Source organism: Notothenia rossii, assembly GCF_949606895.1.
Source record: "Notothenia rossii genome assembly, chromosome: 8".
Lineage (NCBI taxonomy): Eukaryota > Metazoa > Chordata > Actinopteri > Perciformes > Nototheniidae > Notothenia > Notothenia rossii.
Genome location: NC_136906.1, coordinates 30,459,941 through 30,480,441, shown reverse-complemented (window position 1 = coordinate 30,480,441; position 20,501 = coordinate 30,459,941). Strand labels below are relative to the sequence as shown.

General features: G+C 39.8%; 1 protein-coding gene across 4 annotated transcripts in view; it reads right to left on the bottom strand.

The window, feature by feature from the left end:
• Positions 1-19,927, bottom strand: part of LOC307015399 (uncharacterized protein) — a 34,613-nt gene extending 14,686 nt beyond the window's left edge. The window contains exon 1 of one of the 4 annotated variants that reach the window (XM_079643959.1): positions 19,618-19,927. In XM_079643959.1, the coding sequence (XP_079500085.1) occupies positions 19,618-19,821 (204 nt within the window). In that variant the 5' untranslated portion in view covers positions 19,822-19,927. The remainder of the gene's footprint in view (positions 1-19,617) is intronic. The other 3 variants (XM_079643961.1, XM_079643960.1, XM_079643962.1) reach the window with 3 other exon arrangements.
• Positions 19,928-20,501: the final 574 nt, after the last annotated feature.

Genomic DNA, 20,501 nt, shown 5'->3' with positions numbered 1-20,501 from the left:
AAAAATAAAACATGGAGGACAGAGATCTCTTTTTTCCCCCTCTTCTGACAGCCCAGCAGCTGATCTCAAAGCAAAAATATATAACGAAAGCAAATATATTATACCAAACTAAATTATGATAACAGGTTTACTAAATGAATATCATACCTTACTAAATCATAAGATATTAAATCAAGATTATACCTTACTAGATGATGATACGTGATAATAAATCAAAATGATCCCATAAATAATTCATGATTGCAAAATACAAAATCAAGATTATATTATACGAAAACCATCCTTACAAATTACAAAATCATGATTATGAAATGCTATACAACAACAAATAAACTAAAACTGGGTTTCAGTGCGTAATTACCCACCGCAAGCCACATGAACACTAGGGGTGAGATTAGTAAGATTTGGGTTTGGCAGTTAGGGGGAAATTCTCTGTTGGGGTTGTCGTTTGCCCATGAGTGTTGGCAGTTTAACAGGTTGCTTTCTGATTGGTTATAGGTAATAGATTATGGCTTCCTTGTTGGCGTTTGTGGATGCGCCCTCAGTGTCTTTCTTAGATGATTGCAAAAGGCGCAGTTGGTCGAAATAGCAGAGCATTATAATATTGCTGTTGTAGGGAGCAAGTGGAAAAGATGCGACATAGCAGTGAGAAAATGAAATGGGAGGTGGAACATGCTATATTACGGCTGATTGGAGAGGGCAAGCTTTCTTCTGTGGGGGCTGGTTCTGATAGTTCTGCATCAGGTAGTGGCGATGAGCGTGACCCTGAATTTTTTTTCACTCTATTTGAACGCGTAGCTGAGGCAAGAAGCTGGTCAGATTCAGACAGAGTGTTGTTACTTCAGTGTGTACTCACTGGGCGAGCACAAGAGGCCTATTCGTTTGTTTGTTGCGATTTGACTTCTCATTTTCAGCGGTGGTGCGTGGCAGCAAAGGTTGCCAGTGTTTACGGTCTTTGTGAACTGATTGTATTGGAACAGTTTAAAAGGTGCTATCCCTCAGCGTGTGGCAACTTTTGTAAATGAGCAGAAGCCTTCCACCGCACTTAGAGCAGCCAAATTAGCTGATGATTTTGTGTTGACACATAAGGGTAGTTTTATAGAGAAGTGTTCTAGGGGTGATTGGAGACGTGGCTATTCCCGTGGTGGTGCAAAGTTTTCACCAGGCTCCTCCTGTAGATGTGCAGGTACATTGTGAACAGAGGGCGCCAGAGTGGGCTTATGTAATTATTGCCGAGGAGAGGGTCATTGGAAGGATCAGTGTCCATTGCTGGAACCTAAGGAGAAGCATAGTTTTTCATCACATGCTCCACCCGGGTGTTGTTCTGCCATTTTGGATAAGAAGCCGTTGGGTGTAGGCTCGGGCATGGTGCCTGATAAGAATCCGGTTTGTGCCGACCCGGATGTGGGTTCTGGTTTTGAGCCGTTCATCACGGAAGACGGTAGTGACAAATATGTTCCGATTAAGGTGTTGCGTGACACAGCAGCTAGATACTCATTTATTGTTGAGTCAGTGTTGCCTTTTTCGTCGGAGACAGAGACGGGGGATTTTGTCTGATGCCCCTGTGGGTTCATCTGGAGAGGGTGTGGCTGTGTAACTCAGGGCACCTGGGTCTGGTGCCCTGCAGCTACTTAAAGCCTATCTGCTCCTCTCTGTCTCCTCTCTGCTTTCTCCTACAGCCACCCGGTTCTGTTGAGTATGCTATTAGTTACTTCAGTTACTTTACTTTGTGCACCTCAACAGCCTCACTGCATGTCCATGCAACCCTCACCCTGCATTTACACTACTGATACCACTGACGTCCACACCTCATACTTTACCTACATTGCACTTAAATTAATTTGGTTAATTTGAATTACTTGCTTAAATAAACATATTTTGTTAACCTTTGATATGGTGTGTCTCCTCTTTGTTGTGGCCTTTTGAGCCAGGTCATAACACTGATCAAGATTTTAAAACCCTTCACATGGTCAGAGACTAGAGGCTGACAGGCCCACAGGTGGCCGTGACAGTGAATGCATCCTGACTGTATCACAGCACTCGTGCCAGCCGCTCTTAATCCCACAGCCCCCCCTCCCTCACTCCCTCTAACTGGATTGGCATCCGTTCAGCACGAAAAACTTCCCTTCCTCTGAATACCTCAGCCATGAAACACCAACATAATCTGATCACCAAAGAGCCAAAGACTCACTGTGTTCTGGATCACTGTGCTAAATGCAGAGTCATTAACTCATTCTGTGAGTCAGCATGAGGATAAATTGTTCTCTTGGCCAAAACCAAAGCCCACTGCTGTCGTCTTTAATTGGTCGAATATGTTTGTTTTGGACTAGTAAAAGCATGAGCTCATCAGGGGATGCGTATTCTTTCAGCCGATGACCGTTGGATGAGTCAAAAAAGCAACATTAGAGCCAACTGGAGAATGCAATTCCTGAAGAAATTGCTAGTGGGAATGCTTTATGCTGAAAAGCTGATGCTAAACTGCTATGCTGAAATGTAATGTGTAAGAAGAAAGTGAAGAATTTACATGAACACTGGGGGCTTGAATGTGTGATGAGAGAAGAAAATAAAGTAAAAAGGCTTGAAAAAGCAGCAGGATATTTGAACGCAAACTTTAGAACTAACTTGATGGCGAATGATCTGCTGCCATGCCAACGGCATTTGATGACATCCCATAATATGCTCAGATGCGTTGATGGCTGCATCGTTACCAAACCTGTGAAATGTTGGGCCGTTTGGAGCATTTTTACTGAAATTATGAGAAAACCGTGTTTCATGGTGAGCATTGTGTTGCCATGGCAACAGCAATTGAAGAAATCTCAAAACTGTCCCGTTAGCACACATGTGAAGTTTGAGCACTTTTTGAACATTTTCATAGGAGTTATAGCGACATCGTCTTTTATGGTGAGGGACGCGTTTCCATGGAAACAGCATATGATAACACCCCATGATTGACGTAGAGCACTTGAGGGCTTGACCGTTAAAGTCTGGTGCTGTTTTGACCCTTTTCATAGGCGTTACGACAAAATCGTGTTTTATGGCGAGGGATGCGTTTCCATGGAAACGGCATATGGCGAGATGTCAGATTTGACGTAGAGCTGTTCAATCAATCTATCAATAGGATACGGCTGTAATAGGCCTGAGGCCTTTTAATAATAATATAATAGTATAAGTATATATAGTGTATAATATATATATATATATATATATATATATATATATATATGTATGTATATAATAGCATAATAGTAATAGGCCTGAGGCTCATAAATAAATAAGTGAGGCATGGAGAGGTGATATACAGGTGAAGATTGTGGGACGACCGGACCGTGTCCATTGGAGCTACAGCAACATCGTGTTTTATGGTGAGGGATACGTTTCCATGGCAACAGCCTATGGTGAGATCTCAGATTTGGCGTAAAGCTGTTGAGGCATGGACCGGTGATATACAAGCAAAGTTTGGGGGGCGATCGGACCGTGTCCATTGGAGTTGAAGCGACATCGTGTTTTATGGCGAGGGATGCGTTTCCACGGAAACGGCATATGAAGACACCCCATAATTGACGTAGAGCTGTTGAGGGCAGGACCATTAACCATTATCTGAAGTCTGCTGCTGTTTTATGGCGAGAGATGCATTGCCATAGAGAACCGCAGTGACGCGTCGTAAAACCCGGAAGTAAGTTAGCATTTTTGGCACTTCCGGTTCCTTCCTCAAAAAGCAATGCATTTTTTCCATAGGGTTTTGGAAAATAGCTCGAAATAAGGTCTGTGGTTGACACAAATTTAAGAGGTAATTGACGTTTTGTTCTACGACATTAAATACATCAGCAGTGACCCCACTGGGGATTTTTGAAGAGTTGCTATAGCAACACGTCATGTTTACGCAGCATTTTCTATGAGGTAAATATTACCCACTGGCGGATATAGGTATAAATGGCTTTTTTTTCAATCTGACTTCATATTGACAATTGTTAACAACAGAGGGTGCTACATAACACACTTTCAGGAAAAGTCACAGACTGGGAGACTTTAATATGTTATTGAAAAAAAGTTACAAACAATCAAAAAACAGCTGAGGGTAAAATGTACCCATTGGCAATTCTAGTGTTAAAAGAAAATATGAAAGCAAAATTAAATCTGTCCTCCACTCTAGCTGTGACATCACGCACTCTAAAATCTGAAGAAGGCCTCTGTACCAAGGTCCGAACAATGTTTAATATCTCTAAAAGTATGAATCAGATTTAAAAGTTGTGTTACACGAATAATGACAGAAGGATGTTTGACATTTTAAAGTTGGAATGAGGTTTCTGAGTGAAAGTATGAAGGAACAGTTAGCAGTTGAAGAAGGAGCAGTTGAAGTCGCATGAAGATTTTTCAAGTCTGAAGAGTTTCTCCATTGACTTCCATGTTAAACATTTGATGAATAATGGGATGTATCTCTGGAATTATGAAAGTTATGAATGAGAAAAGTAATAGTCATCGATTCCCGACCGAGCTGAACGTTTTGATGTTTGAACGGAGTTTCTGCGATGTGGAATGTGGGAGCAGAAGAGGCGCAAAATAACCCGGCGGAATAACAAAGAATTGCGTAATTTGATGCAGCATTCCAACTACTTGTTCTTCGACGCAAGATTATCATGTCTGCCAGGAAAAGTTATACTGATAAGATATTTATGAAATATATGAAAATCTATAAAATATTTAAGGTAAATAAATCCACATTTTAACATATAATAGAATGACATGACAAGCTAAGTTCAGAAAACACAATATCTATATTGCATTATGAAATCAGGATAATTCGATGCTAAATAAAATAATCAAAATACATATAGGATTCTGAATTGTAATTTTATAATACTAAATCATGATAATGAGCTACTACATTAAGATTAAATGATACTTGATCATGATTATACGTGACTTAATCTAAATAAATTAATCTAAATGAAATAAAGATCAGGAAATATTAAATCAAGATTGGATATTAGAAAATTATGATTACAAGAAGCAATATCAAGATATAATTATAAATCATGATTACCATATGCTTAAAGAGCATCTTGCAGGTTGTTATTTTTTCTACATTTATGCTTAAACTTGCTTGAAAATTACAATTAAAAAAGTGAATGCAGGATTTGATATGTTTTACGAGACATAAGGGCAGGAATTCAGAGGGAAAGGAGCAATTTTGAGCTCTGCTCTTAAAAACTGCTTTTTTTTAAGGTCATACGTCAAACGCGTCATATTACATCACACAGGGGACACATCTCCGCTCTCTGACCGCGGGTATAGTAGAGTTGCGTTGAGTAGAGCGGTTGTGTTTTAAGGAGCTGGTATTTTTCGGTAGTTTTACATTGTATTTCACCATTTGTAATCATGGTGCAGTATTGTGTTTGTGCAGGTTGCACAAATACCAGCCTGTCAGGACATCGAGTCCACAGTAAAAAAGGACCGGAGCTAGCGTTCGTTCCTGGGTGCGTTGTGCATCCACCTCCCTGCAGCACATACTCTCCACAGCTTTATCAGGAAACCGTATTACTTCTCACTCCCCCCCCCCTTCGCTGCTCTCTCTCTCTCCCCTCCGGTACACGGCACCGTAAGACGTAGTGTGGAGTTGCATTAGGTAACGCTGTGGTGGCTGTACTGCTCCAGCCGTCTCCTTTGTGTTTGTTTGTTTCCCCCTGTCTGTGTTGTTTGTGTGTGCGTGGTGGCTGTCACTCCTGGCTCCCAGCTCAACCTCCACTCACCTGCTGCAATCAGCTGTGCACACTCCCTGACTACACACCTGCTTTTCATCAAGCCATTTACAACGACATATCAACGGAGGCTCCAAAACCTTTCTCCGCCAGATCGTCAAGTATCAGCCGTATCTCGCGTCTCTCCTCCGATACACAGCACCGTAGTGTGGAGTTGCATTAGGTAACGCGAGATACGGCTTATACTTGCGCATTAGTTTCGTTATGGATCAGTATCAACAGTCCTGCCAGTAACGTTACTATATTATCAATGCTACTTTAGTTATAGACTGATATATGATAGCTAACTTTACAATGTTGTGATGTGACGTTAGCTAACATTCTGTAGCTAACGCCGGTCACTCACCAAGATAGCTGCCCAGTTCTCCACTGGTTCTCCTCACACCACAGCTCAATTTCTCTCCGATGGCCGTTATTTCTTCTAATCCTTGGCTGCTCCTGGTCTCTTGGACGCCTAGCAGGCTCATAATTATAAGGTTGTGGTCCGTCATATGCATTTGAATATTCATGTTCAACTTCTTCTGTGTCTTCTGTGTCGAAACTAGCATTGGAATCCATGTTTATTAATACGTTACACCGGCCGCTCTCCCCTTTGTGTCCCCCGTGTTACTTCACACGCGGGAGGTGACGTGCCGAGGCTTTTTTATGCGGAAGTGAAAATGTCTTACAAAAACGACGCCAGATGTCACTGTAGTGTATATTTCTGTATATTTAAAAAAAAATGACTACAATGTGCTGAATCAGGATTAGATAATACAAAATCATGATTACTAGGTGCTAAATCAAGATTATAGAGAACAACATCCTGATTACAAGATACTAGATCATGATTACAAGATGCTAAATCAAGATTCTTGCTTTGATAAGCCCTGCTCACTGTGGCCTTCACGACCTCTGGTAGCTTATCCTGGTAAATGTATCCTGATCGGTAACATTACACTGAGAGATCCACTCATAAAATCCATTTTAGCTCTGTAACACTCAGGGGCCAAGGACGGGCATCACACCTCCTGCAAACCTGATGCCCCTTTCCCACAAAAGCAGTTCCTCATAAAAAAACTCACTTATAAAAAGTGAGGCAACACTAACCAGGCAAAGTGGTTAGTGTTGCCCGGTTCAACCAGCTTGAAGAGCAGCACAGTGCTTCATACATTTTCCTGTTTTTTTATTTTTTTATAGCAGCTATCGGGTAGAATCAGTGCATGGGCTACACAAATAAAATCATAAAGAAAAATATGCTGGTAAATTATGCACTGGATGAGAGCTCTGTGGATAATTCTGCTTAGTTATCACTTTTTTTATTGTTTTGTTTGAAATACTTATTAGAGACATATAATTACTAGTGCTGTCAAAATTATCGCGTTAACGGCGATAATACATTTTTTTTATTAATTGCGTTTAACGCAGGTTAAAGTGCAGAATGGCCCGCCCCATACATCCCACCAGTGGCAGCGCCAGGGTATGGCTGGGGTAGGCTAAACCCATACCAAGAAATGGCATAGCCCCACCATGAAAGATGATGTTAGTAAGTAAGCAAAATAAAGTCTGCCAACTCGCGGCGAGAATTGCACAGACAGCAGTTAGTAAGATTGATTTCAGTAGCCACTTGTCTGGAAATACCGAAGACCAGAAACGGTTTTGAAAACTTTTGTCACGTAGTGATCGTCTTCTCAATAGAACATCTTTGATAATGTCTTCTGGCCAATCAGAATCAAGATAACGGCGTGGTGTTGTTGCAGGAAGTCCCGACCGAGAATACTTTTGCTGTAGTACAGGGGTGCACATAACTGGTATGCAGGTTATGTGCGTAATCTGAAATGTGTACCGTCACTTGTGTCACAAAGCGCATTTGCGTACCGACGTACTTGTGAAGCTTTTCCAGAAGGCGGTTAGATCACCGGAGGCGGTTAGATCACCGGACGACAGAGTCGGTCTCCGTGTGCACAGACAGGGCTGCTGTTAACGTCGGTCTGTACAACGGAATTGTGCCAAAACTATGCCAACCGGCTGCGGAGGGAGACTCCCCCCCTTCACTAGAGAACTACGCTAAAACAGCTGATCAAAACGTTCACACTCTGTGGTCACAAAGTACTCCACTAGCCCCCCGTCGACTTTCCTGAAGTACTTCCCCGTTGATAGAAATCCACACGTAATGAATTAAGACCCCACGGTTTGATGATTGATAGGTGTGTGGGCTGTCTTTCATTTTGACACAGAAAAATGTTATAATAAACATACATACATACATACTGTATGTTAAATGGATATATCCGCCTTCTTTCATTAATCTTTCCATTCCCACAACAATATACATAAAGAAATGGCATATTTTGGACATAATTCGAATGGTGATTAATCATGATTAATTAATTTTTAAGCTGTGATTAATCTGATTCAAAATTGTAATCGTTTGACAGCCCTAATAATTACATAATGTGCATTTCTAGATTTAAAACTGAAAACAATTACATTTGTTGTGCTCCATCAGAAACTGTTATTCCTTTAAAGTGCTGCTGTTGGCTACAGTGGGATGTGGGCAGCCTTTAAATACTGTCACTATTCTTTTCCCGTTTAATACTGTACGCCAGGGGTCGGCAACCGCTGGCACGCGGCACCGTAACCAGTGGCACACTAGGAATAAGTGGAATAAGTGTGCTAAATATTTAAATTGTATTTTCGGATCCTGAACGAGACCGCCGCCAGAGCGAGTCTCCCCGTTACCTGCAGAAGGAAGCCATGCACGCAACGCAGCCCCGCTCTCTTTATCTCCAGGTGACTTTCTGCCGCTTTCCACCGTGGTGCAGTGCTGATCGTTTCACCACGGAGGAAAGCACTTCACTAATTGCAGTACAGTACCCATAAGGAGCTGTACAAATGCCGCAGTTTTTGCGTGGCTGTGTATTTAGTTGAAAGCCCAGTGGCGATCTGCTCATCTCTCATCGAAATAATATGCTACAAAGGGGCGGACTGGCCATCTGTGTGTTGAACTTTCCTGTCGGCTCCCAGACCGTAGTCGAGGAGGGCAGAAGCAACAAGCTTCAGGTTCAATAACCCACTTTAGCTTAAATGACTGGAAAGAGGCGAGCTCTTCTTGGGAGGCCGTTGCATTTATTTAGCTGTTCTTCTGTTTCACAAAATACATCAAAGACCTCTGTCTTTCTGCTTCCTCGTTTCACTTCCAGAAACATACACACGTTCTCTCCATAGGTTCTCTCACTGTCGCTCTACCATCCACAAACACACATGCACAAGCCACACCCCTCTCTCTCTCTCTCTTAAAGGGACAGCGATCTATCTGCATGACCGTAATATCATAACATGTGTGCTCTGGAGAATCACAGAACGGACGATCGTCCTTATTAGTATGCCGTTTAAACCAATTATTTAAATGTGTTTTTTAAATTCGCCATCATGTAAGTTGCGCTGACAGGTCCACACACTGCTTCCCCTCAGCGAGGCTCACCCGCCCTCCTGCTGATAGTTGAGGAGCATCAAGCTCCTCAACCCCCTCCCCCCCCCGTTGATAATTCTCGATAGTTGGCACGCTGATAAACATTTTTTTTTTTAAATGGCACTTCATATCAAAAAGGTTGCCCTGCTGTACACTATGTGTTCATTGTGGCCAAAGCACAAAATGCCAGGATGCTCCCGGGCTTGTGCATTGGAAATAGGGTGTGGTGAAGATGGGGAAATCACAGAGGGGGAATTAGCTACGATGCTTTGATATGAAGCCATTGTTATCACAGCCAACATTTCTGAGGGAGGGAAATACCAGCAGAAATGTGTCAGAAACAACAGCTCTATGAGTCCATGACACACTCCTGTTCACAGTCTGATGAAGCCCAAAGAGACGAGGGGTCTGTAAATGCAACACAGGCCAAACCCACTGCATGACTCAGGCTGAAAACAGCTGAATCATGAGAAGCAATAAGAGATGGTGGATGTGTGTTGTGCGATTTAACATTTCAAAATTGGTTAGTATTTATTTTGTGGGCCACTATAAAGAATGGGAACCATGACAAAAGAGGGATTTAAAAGAAAACACACACCCAGCTACCTCCACATCTGTTCTGGACAGAAGACAGCTGCAGAGTCCTTCCTTCCTTCCTTCAAACCTGCACTAATGTGTGAGCACTCACATGTCCATGTATGGAGAGCCAGAAGCACTGTGCTCATTTACCAAGAATGAGGAGGGAGGAACATTATAAACAGACTAACATTTTTATATCCAGACTTCATCCCTAATTTCCCCAATTTCTACAAAACAGCACATATTTTCACCCATAATAAAATCCATGTCCTATTGTACGTCCAGCAAAAGTTCAACACTGCGATTTTCTTGTCAGAGGTTCTTCTTTTAAGAAGCCTAATTTTATCTCTAACTATCATAATAAAATATTGAATAGTAAAAACGGCACCAAATCACTCAAATAAAAAAAAGTGCTGCAAGTTTCTGTACAAATTAAATCTAACTGAAAATGTATTAAAGAATATTTTAATGTTTCTAACATGTTTCACTATGTGCAACAGATTTGCATATTATTATTTGTATTATTACTTATTTAAATTTTAGGACCGGATCAATGTGTATATTGTGTCTGACTTTGCATTCAATCGAAGTTTCAATTCAAGTAAAGACAAATGAGCAATCGATTCTTAAATATATTCACATCATATGTTTTCCATTTCCTTCAATTCATTTATTTCATTCCTACAGGACTTTGACCTTTTGTCTATTGATATATTTAAAACAATGTATGAATCATTATCTACTTGACAAAGATATAAAAAGGTACAAATGATATTATATTAACCCCATAAAGAATTGACTGTATCTCTAGTTAAATGTTCAATTCATGTAAGTGATATGTGTGGGGCCTTTCTTGTTGCCGGGTGGAGGGTACACCCTGTAGGGAACAGAGAAGTGGACAGCTGTAACTTTAGGAGGAGGATCAGTGCAACATACTAAGCACATAAATGTCAGGGAGCCAGATTGGGCTCGGCTCTGATGGCAGGGATACGTGAGGCATGCAGATCTGTCAGTCTGAGACAGGAAGCTTAGAACAGCCTGAGCCAAAGGGAGGAGCACATGCAAGCTCCTTTCACTTGGATTCTTTTATTCAATGTACAATAGAAACAAAATTAAATGAGGATGTGATTTCAGGCAGAAGTCAAGAAAAAATAGCTTCATTTCTAATTTCTAGTTAGTTTTGACGAAATTACAAGCATTACTGATTTAAAATGGCTTTTTTTACTGTCCAATAATTGTGTGTACCTTACCTTCACCTTTTCTTTACACAGAGACAAGGCAGTTTCATAATTATTTTACTAAATAACCTTAATCTGAGTACATTGGCCCTGATAGTGCTTTGTTTTGTGTACAACCCTACATCCTATCATATTCCAATGTATCTAACATGATTCTAACATGTCACAAGTTGAGTAACATGTAACAGCACAACTTCATTTATTTACTTTTTTTTCAAAATGTCCAAGGACCTTTATTTATTTTATTTGTTTTCAGTATTATAATTATTATAATCATAATTACTGTTATTATCATCATCTAATTTGTATTAGCTGTTTTCATTCAAAAGGAATAACATTTATTGGGAGCTATCAGTGGGGATATGACTGACTTTGCATTGAATTCATTGAGTTTTAAACTAAATAAATCATAAAACTATGAGAAATAATTGACTGTGTGACGGTGACGTTACCGGCTGACTCCCACACAGCTTCAGTCCTCACTGAAGAACAACAGCCTCTGTGTTTCACTCCCTGAGGTCACAATCACAGACACTTCCTTTATGTGCACATTTACACAAAGAGAACATATACCATTCTGCTGCTGCAGCAAGGGCAGAAGGATGGACCCTGGAAACAGACATGAAGAATTAACAGTCGCTTTGCCTGTTTTGATTGTCTTTGTGTGTCTCTTTGTGTCTCTGTGTAGTCTTTAATGTCTTTGTAGTCGTTAATGTCTTTGTAGTTGTCTTATGTCACTATTTGTAGTTGTTTGATGTCTTAGGTCATTTTTGTTGGATTTTAATTGGTCAAATATAAAGCAAAATTCATAGTATCTTTTTTAAATATGTGATTTAACGTGACATTTGGTGTTGGGTATCTTTGAAGTCATTTTGTGTTGCTTTCTAGATGTTTTCTGAGTCTTTCTGTGTTGTTGCATTGTGACTCTTTGTAGCCTTGTTGACTCTTTGTGGTTGCCAACTCTCTTTGTGGAATAGCTTGGTGTCTCTTTGAAGTATGTTATGGCCCTCCTTGTAGTGATTTTGTTTTAATGTAATGTGTCTTTGTTCTTGAGTGTCTGTTTGAAGTAATTGTATTTTTACTCTGTATCTTTGTAGTTGTTTTTTCTCTGTGCTTAGTTTGTTTCTGTTGTTTTGCATCATTTTGTTGTCTTTATGTAGTTGTTTGGTGTCTCTTTTAGAAATGTATGTTTGCCTTGAAGTTGTTTTGTATTTCTTATTGTCATTTTGTGTGCCTTTTTTATCGTGCTTCTGTGAAGTCATTTAGTTTTTTTTTCTGTATTCGTTATGTGTCTCTTAAGTTGTTTACCCTCCTTGTGTAGTCATCTTGTTGTGCGTAACAGGTTGATGACAATTATAAAACAATAACACAGAGGCTCTGTGTCCAAACCAAAACAGCAAACCTCATTACGAGAGCCCTAGACATAAAATATTCACACAGGAGTTTAACACTTTCCTGTTTTTTATTTATCATGCCCCCGATGTTTCAAGACTTGTCTGTTAAGCTGTACAACCTACCAGAAGAAACTGATGGTCAGAAAATAAACATATATACATGCAAAATCATCCAGCTGACTCTTGTGATTCTATACTCAGGAAACCATGACAAAAACATTTAAATGTGACTTCAAATTGGTAGAAGGCGGCTTGTTCGTCTCAGTGTGTTCAGCCTGAATCAGCCGGATGAAATGACCCATGTGTCAAACATCACATGAAGCCATGTGAAGGCGTCACGCCCAATTTAGCCTTCATGTTGCCCCCAAATATAGACACCCAGTCTATCGCATGTTACAGCAGCGGTGGGCACATTCCTCAGGCATTTTAAAGGTCAAACAACGTCTGCAGACTTACTGTGTTCTGCTACTGCTGCCGTATGAAACTGATTTGCATTTTAACATCAGGAGCACAAAACATAAAGTATGCCACTGTGTGCACAAGCAAATCTAGTCATCAACTGCTGCATGAAGAAAAAAGAAGATGACTTTATTTGGGCATCATCAACCATAAAGAGGCCAACATTTACCACTAGAGAGACAAGCTTCGACCTGAGGATGCAAATTTCAAAGAACTTCCTCAATCGATTTCGGTATGAGTTAACAATGAAGAGCTGCTGCACACACGGCAAGTTTTGGCATAATAACAGCGTTTTTATCATCTTACGTGTCCCGCAAATGCTGCCAAACATAAACCGGTATGAGAAATAGAGTTAGACAGGATGAATTAACATGAAAATACTAACAGCTTATTGTCAATAATTGTATATATTCAAGCAAAAAACTAAACAGAAAAGCTCAATTATTTTCCTAAGCTTTCATAGTGGAAATTATATGTCAATTAATAAATAAAGTTTATATATACAGGACTGTCTCAGAAAATTAGAATATTGTGATAAAGTTCTTTATTTTCTGTAATGCAATTAAAAAAACAAAAATGTCATACATTCTGGATTCATTACAAATCAACTGAAATATTGCAAGCCTTTTATTATTTTAATATTGCTGATTATGGCATACAGCTTAAGAAAACTCAAAAATCCTATCTCAAAAAATTAGAATAGTTCCTCAGACCAAGTAAAAAAAAAAGATTTATAACAGCAAAACACAATCAAACATTTGAAAATGTCCATTAATGCACTCAGTACTTGGTTGGGAATCCTTTTGCACGGATTACTGCATCAATGCGGCGTGGCATGGAGGCAATCAGCCTGTGGCATTGCTGAGGTGTTATGGATGCCCAGGATGCTTCAATAGCGGCCTTTAGCTCATTAGCATTGTTGGGTCTGGTGTCTTTCAGCTTCTTCTTCACAATACCCCACATATTCTCTATGGGGTTCAGGTCAGGGGAATTTGCAGGCCAATCGAGGACAGTAATGCCATGGTCAGTACACCAGTTACTGGTGGTTTTGGCACTGTGGGCAGGTGCCAGATCATGCTGGAAAATGAATTCCTCATCTCCATAGAGCTTTTCAGCAGACGGAAGCATGTAGTGCTCTAAAATCTCTTGGTACACAGCTGCATTTACTCTGGGCTTGATGAAACACAGTGGACCAACACCAGCAGCTGACATGGCTCCCCAAACCATCGCTGACTGTGGGAACTTCACACTGGATTTCAAGCAACTTGGATTTTGCTCCTCTCCAGCCTTTGGCGCCTTGACTTCCAAATGAAATACAAAACTTGCTTTCGTCTGAAAAGAGGACTTTGGACCACTGTGCAACTGTCCAGTGCTTCTTTTCCTTAGCCCAAGTCAGACGCCTCTTCCGTTGTCTTGAGTTCAGAAGTGGCTTGACCATGGGAATACGGCTATTGTAGCCCATTTCCCGGACACGTCTGTGAACAGTGACTTTTGATACCTGGACTCCAGCTTCAGTCCACTGTCTTTGAAGCTCCCCCAAATTCTGGAAGCGACTCTTCTTCACAATGCTGTTAAGGCTGCGGTCATCTCTCTTGGTTGTGCAGCGTTTCCTGCCACATTTCCCCCTTCCAACAGACTTTTTGTGGATGTGCTTTGAAACTGCACTCTGTGAACAGCTTGCTCTTTGAGAAATTTCTTTTTGTGTCTTACCCTCCTGATGGAGGGTGTCAATGACGGTGCTCTGGACAGCAGTCAGATCAGCAGTCTTCCCCATACTTGTGATTTAGTTTACTGAACCAAGCTGAGTGTTTTTCAAGGCTCAGGAAACCCTTGCAGGTGTTTCGAGTTAATTAGACGATTCAAGTGATTCGTTGAACACCCTACTAGTATACTTTTTCATGATATTCTAATATTTAGAGATAGGATATTTGAGTTTTCTTAAGCTGTATGCCATAATCAGCAATATTAAAATAATAAAAGGCTTGCAATATTTCAGTTGATTTGTAATGAATCCAGAATGTATGACATTTTTCTTTTTTTTTTTTAAATTGCATTACAGAAAATAAAGAACTTTATCACAATATTCTAATTTTCTGAGACAGTCCTGTATATATATATATATATATATATATATATATATATATATATAAATGTGTGGATTTTTTCATTGCAATTCAACTTATGTTAACAAGTTCAAAATGATAAATTCGATAGAAAAAGCTATACAGAGTAAAACATAACTGCCACTAATAACTATCTTCTTTGGAATATTACTTTTCTTGATAAACTGTAAAAAAAAAAGTGGAAAACGTAAATATTAATCAGTAATGAAGTATTAAATGTCTTGTATTGTTGCAATCCCAAATATGGCCAGTATATAATGAAAAAAATATCTAACATTGCAGAAGTTTGAACCAGAGAATGGTCTGGCGGTTAAGTCCTTCAAATAACTTGAATATTATTCGGCTTTATCGTTTTTATTTTAATACTGTTGGAAAGCAAACCTGTTTATAGCGTTAGCTCTGTTAGCATTAGTGGTGCTTTCCCCTTTCCAACAATACAATGCTAACATGCTAATTTTTAGCAAAAATAAGGTTATCCATGTTAGCATGCTAAGATTAGCTAATAAATATTGCATGTAAAGTCATTAGTTCTTTAGGACTTTGCTCATCATCCAAATAAATTGTCTCATTCAAATTTAGACTTGATGATTAGAGCTGCAAAAAGTATTTGGCTCATGGATATGTCTATAGAAAAATAACCAGTAAATTATTTTGAAAAACGGTTTCCTGCAGGAAAGTCTTTAATTGAGTTTTCAGCCTCTCTCTGGGTTGTGGACGAAGAACAAAAGACATTTAGAGACAACATCTTGGAAAAAACGTCTTTTTTCCAAAAACTAATCTTTAGATTAATCAGTTTATATCAGAATAAAAGTCAGAGGAAATATCATCACAATGCATCCCGTAGTTGGTTCGTTAGTGCACAGTACACAGCAGTATTTTGATGTTGTTACTGTATGTACAGTATATTTACAGTGTGAACCAAAAGCATTACTAAAAAATGTGTTATTTAATATATACCTTTTGTCCTACAATATGGAAGAGTTAACGCATTTAATTATTAGATCACGTAATTTATCCTTGCTTTCTTTTTTATTGTTTTTCCTATGTAATCTTATCCCTTTGTTCCCTGTTTTTTAATGTTTGTATTTCTTCTTCCCAGTGTAAAGGAGGGGGCGTGTCTAGGTGGTGCTACTCATTACTTAAAGAGCAACTTCCAGGTTAAAGACGCCTGTGAATAAATGTGTAGGAAAATGATGAATACACTAGATTTTCAAAAAAATATACAGAAATATACACTACAGTGACATCTGGCGTCGTTTTTGTAAGACATTTTCACTTCCGCATAAAAAAGCCTCGGCACGTGACCTCCCGCGTGTGACGTAACATGGGGGAAACAAGGGGGAGAGCGGCCGGTGTAACGTATTAATAAACATGGATCCCAATGCTAGTTTCGACACAGAAGAAGTTGAACATGAATATTCAAATGCATATGACGGACCACAACCTTATAATCATGAGCCTGCTAGGCGTCCAAGAGACCAGGAGCAGCCAAGGATTAGAAGAAATAACGGCCATCGGAGAGAAATTGAGCTTTGGTGTGAGGAGAACCAGTGGAGAACTGGGCAGCTATCTTGGTGAGTGACCGGCGTTAGCTACAGAATGTTAGCTAACGTCACATCACAACATTGTGAAGTTAGCAATCATATATCAGGCTATAACTAAAGTAGCATTGATAATATAGTAACGTTACTGGCAGGACTGTTGATACTGATCCATAACAGAAACTAATGCGCAAGTATCAGCCGTATCTCGCGCTACCTAATGCAACTCCACACTACGGTGCTGTGTACCGGAGGAGAGACGCGAGATACGGCTGATACTTGATGATCTGGTGGAAAAAGGTTATGGAGCCTCCGTTGATATGTCGTTGTAAATGGCTTGATGGAAAGCAGGTGTGTAGTCGGGAAGGGTGCACAGCTGATTGCAGCAGGTGAGTGGAGGTTGAGCCGGGAGCCAGGAGTGACAGCCACCACGCACACACAAACAACACAGACAGGGGGAAAAAAACAAACACAAAGGAGACGGCTGGAGCAGTACAGCCACCACAGCGTTACCTAATGCAACTCCACACTACGTCTTACGGTGCCGTGTACCGGAGGGGAGAGAGAGAGAGAGCAGCGAAGGGGGGGGGGGGGAGAGAGATATAATACGGTTTCCTGATAAAGCTATGGAGAGTATGTGCTGCAGGGAGGTGGATGCACAACGCACCCAGGAACGACCGCTAGCTCCGGTCCTTTTCCCGTGAGGGAAACTGTGGACTCGATGTCCTGACAGGCTGGTATTTGTGCAACCTGCACAAACACAATACTGCACCATGATTACAAATGGTGAAATACAATGTAAAACTACCGAAAAATACCAGCTCACTAAAACACAACCGCTCAACTCAACGCAACTACTAACTATACCCGCAGTCAGAGAGCGGAGATGTTTACCCTGTGTGATGTAATATGACGCGTTTGACGTATGACCTTAAAAAAAAGCAATTTTTAAGAGCTGGGGCATCATTTATAAAGGGATATACGCTCAAAAAATGGCATACAGCAGTTTCTAAGCAATGTTTGCGATTTATAAAATACTAACTTGACGGGAAAATGTGCGGTCCTCCACGCAAACTCTAACCCATGCGTACGCACTAAGCACAAAAACGGGAGAGACGAGAAACTGCGACACCGTTGGCAGAAGGAAGAATGGAGAGAAATATGTGGAAACAATACCATAAATAAAATGTTACCTCTCATTTATCATATATGAAGAATTCATTTTCACAAAATGATTAAAGCCAATCTTAAAATGATTAAACAAACGCCTGTTTGAGACTCCTCAGTGCACACAAAAACATAACTTGGAGAAATAAATAAATACCGATATGTTATAAAACCACCTCGAATATGTTGTGTTAATGTTATGAAATGTTTTCTCATAAATTATGCGGTAAGCAGGAGGACAGAATTACGTCTAAACTGACGCCGTTTTGCATTTCTATAGGTTGTATACGAGCATGGTTTTATATACTATCACGTTAAATCGTGTTTTATGCCGTCTGCCGAGACTCGATAAGTCGCTCGTAAAAAAACAGGAGGTATGGAAACTAAGAACACCATATGTGGTCAATTGTACAGCTAATATAACACAACACATTAGTTGTATTTCCTTTAACTGGTGGATATAGAGTTTCTGCGGGGGGAGAGTCACTCCCTCCAGAGTGGAGTCACTCCAGAGGGATTCCCCGATCATTTCTTACAGTTTCTCATCAAGGGGAGGGGTCTCCTGTCCCTGGTACAAACACACTGCCTGAGGAAGGCTATGTGTATTTTTTTTTGTCATTCACCTTTTTCGGACCACTTATTTATTTAGGTGACGATCCGACCTCCATGCTGCTTCTCTGGTTCAAACTGCATCCACCAAACAATATGCTTTATCTCGACCTCCCCAAAATAGCCAAAATTTGACACGGTGTGAGATGTCTTTTTTAGCTGTTCTGTCGTCATTTCCTGCGATCTTCTTCATGCAGTCAGTCAAAATGAATGAATGGGCGTTTCTAGGCAAATATAGGCGTTACGTGAAGCCCGCAAAAGCTGCACCGCATTTCTTGTCGATTGTGATTTATAAAAAGGGAAACCGGCGTAGGAAGTGCCGTACGCAATTTCCTCGCCGGTACGCAATGTTTGGTGAATCGGAACATTTCTGAACATTTCTGTACCTATTTTTGGGATTTCTACTACGTAAGCAACCTTCCCACGTGAATCCTACGCACGGCATTATAAATGAGGCCCCAGAGCTCAACATTTTTCCTTTCCCTCTGAATTCCTGCCCTTATGTCTCGTAAAACATATCAAATCCTACATTCACTTTTTTAAATTGTAATTTTCAAGCAAGTTTAAGCATAAATGTAGAAAAAAAAAAAACCTGCAAGATGCTCTTTAACTTAAACGGTAACTTAACAATTGATTTGATGAACCTGCACAATCATATGAAAACTAAGGCTTAATGTAACATTTCTTTCTTTATTATGTCACCTGAAACATCATAGCTGAGTATTGTTAACACAATTTTCCAAATACAGATTGATCAGTTAATTTATTTGAGTTCAACCCAAATGCTGAATTCCTCTCCAATGCCCATGCATACTCATTTGCATTTCTACTCCAAGTCATCAAAAAGTGCGGAATTTACCTTTTGTAATGTCAATTTCCTTTTTTTGTACATTCAAATATATTACTAATTTCTAGATATAGGCCTGTTTTTTTTATCTAATGTATGTTAAAAAACAGTTATGTTAAAAATATTATGTTATTATAGTTTACCTATATGTATAGTCAGCAAAACATTTAAGTTATGGAAAGGTCATCCCCCATTGTTATGTATAGCAAATACATTTATATTTATTTATAAAAAAATATAAAAATGATTCTTTTTTATTTCAATTTGTACTTGTTTCCAAGCCTATATTTTACTTGATATGTATACTTTGCAAAAATGTCTGGATGAATAACGTTTTTTAAGAAAAAAAATCGATACAATAATATTTTTTATGGAAGAAAATGCAAGTTTCTGTTAACTTTAAACATGTCATGATTGGTTCTTTTAAACACCAAAAGAGTGAAACCATCTTACCTTCACTTTGACCGGAGCAGGCTCGGATCTGGTCGGTTGTCCCAGGGCTCTGGACGGAGGGATGTCATCTCCGTAGCCGACTTTGGGCTTCTTCTTAGCGGCTGCGGAGGCGTCGGGCTTCTTGTTCAGATACGATGAAGCGAAATAAATGGCGACTGCAGTGAAAAGGAGTGCGGGGATGATGACGGCCGGGTCCAGGTCCATGATGGAAATATTAAAGAGAAAAAGTTACAAACGTGAGTTCGGTGTGCTAACCAGGCTGCAGTCACAAACACACTGAGCTGCATCCCGCCTCCAAACACAATCTAACCTCAACAGCTGACCACTCAGGGAGGGGGTGTTTCAAAATAAAAGCCTAAAGGACAATGTTTTGCCACTTCAGAATAAAAGTCTGGTTTTGAGCGATGTTACCTGCCAGAATATAAACAGCATCTAGACTAGATTCGACCTTAATGAGTATGGAGGACAAAAGCTGCGAAAAAAAAATAAGATAGATGAAGACGCAATGTGCAAATAAATATTAAAAACGAAATGACAATAAATCCAAATAAATAATATTTTAGTTTAATTTTCTTATACTTCATTTCATTTCAAACCTTTATTTAACGAGATTGGTCCCATTGAGATCATAGATCTCTTTCTCAAGGGAGACCTGCAGCATATAGGTTCCACATGAAACATAAAACAATAAAGGACATCATACATTATATTTACAGCACATTTACATAGTTATAGACATTTACAAGTGCCCATAGTATCAACGAGCATTTCATTTAGCCTAGCTTTAAAAACATGCAGAGGAATGAGATTACTCAGTTTCAATTCTAGCTGAAGATTGTTCCAAGCAAGTGGAGCTGCGCACATAAAAGCCATCTTACCTAAGA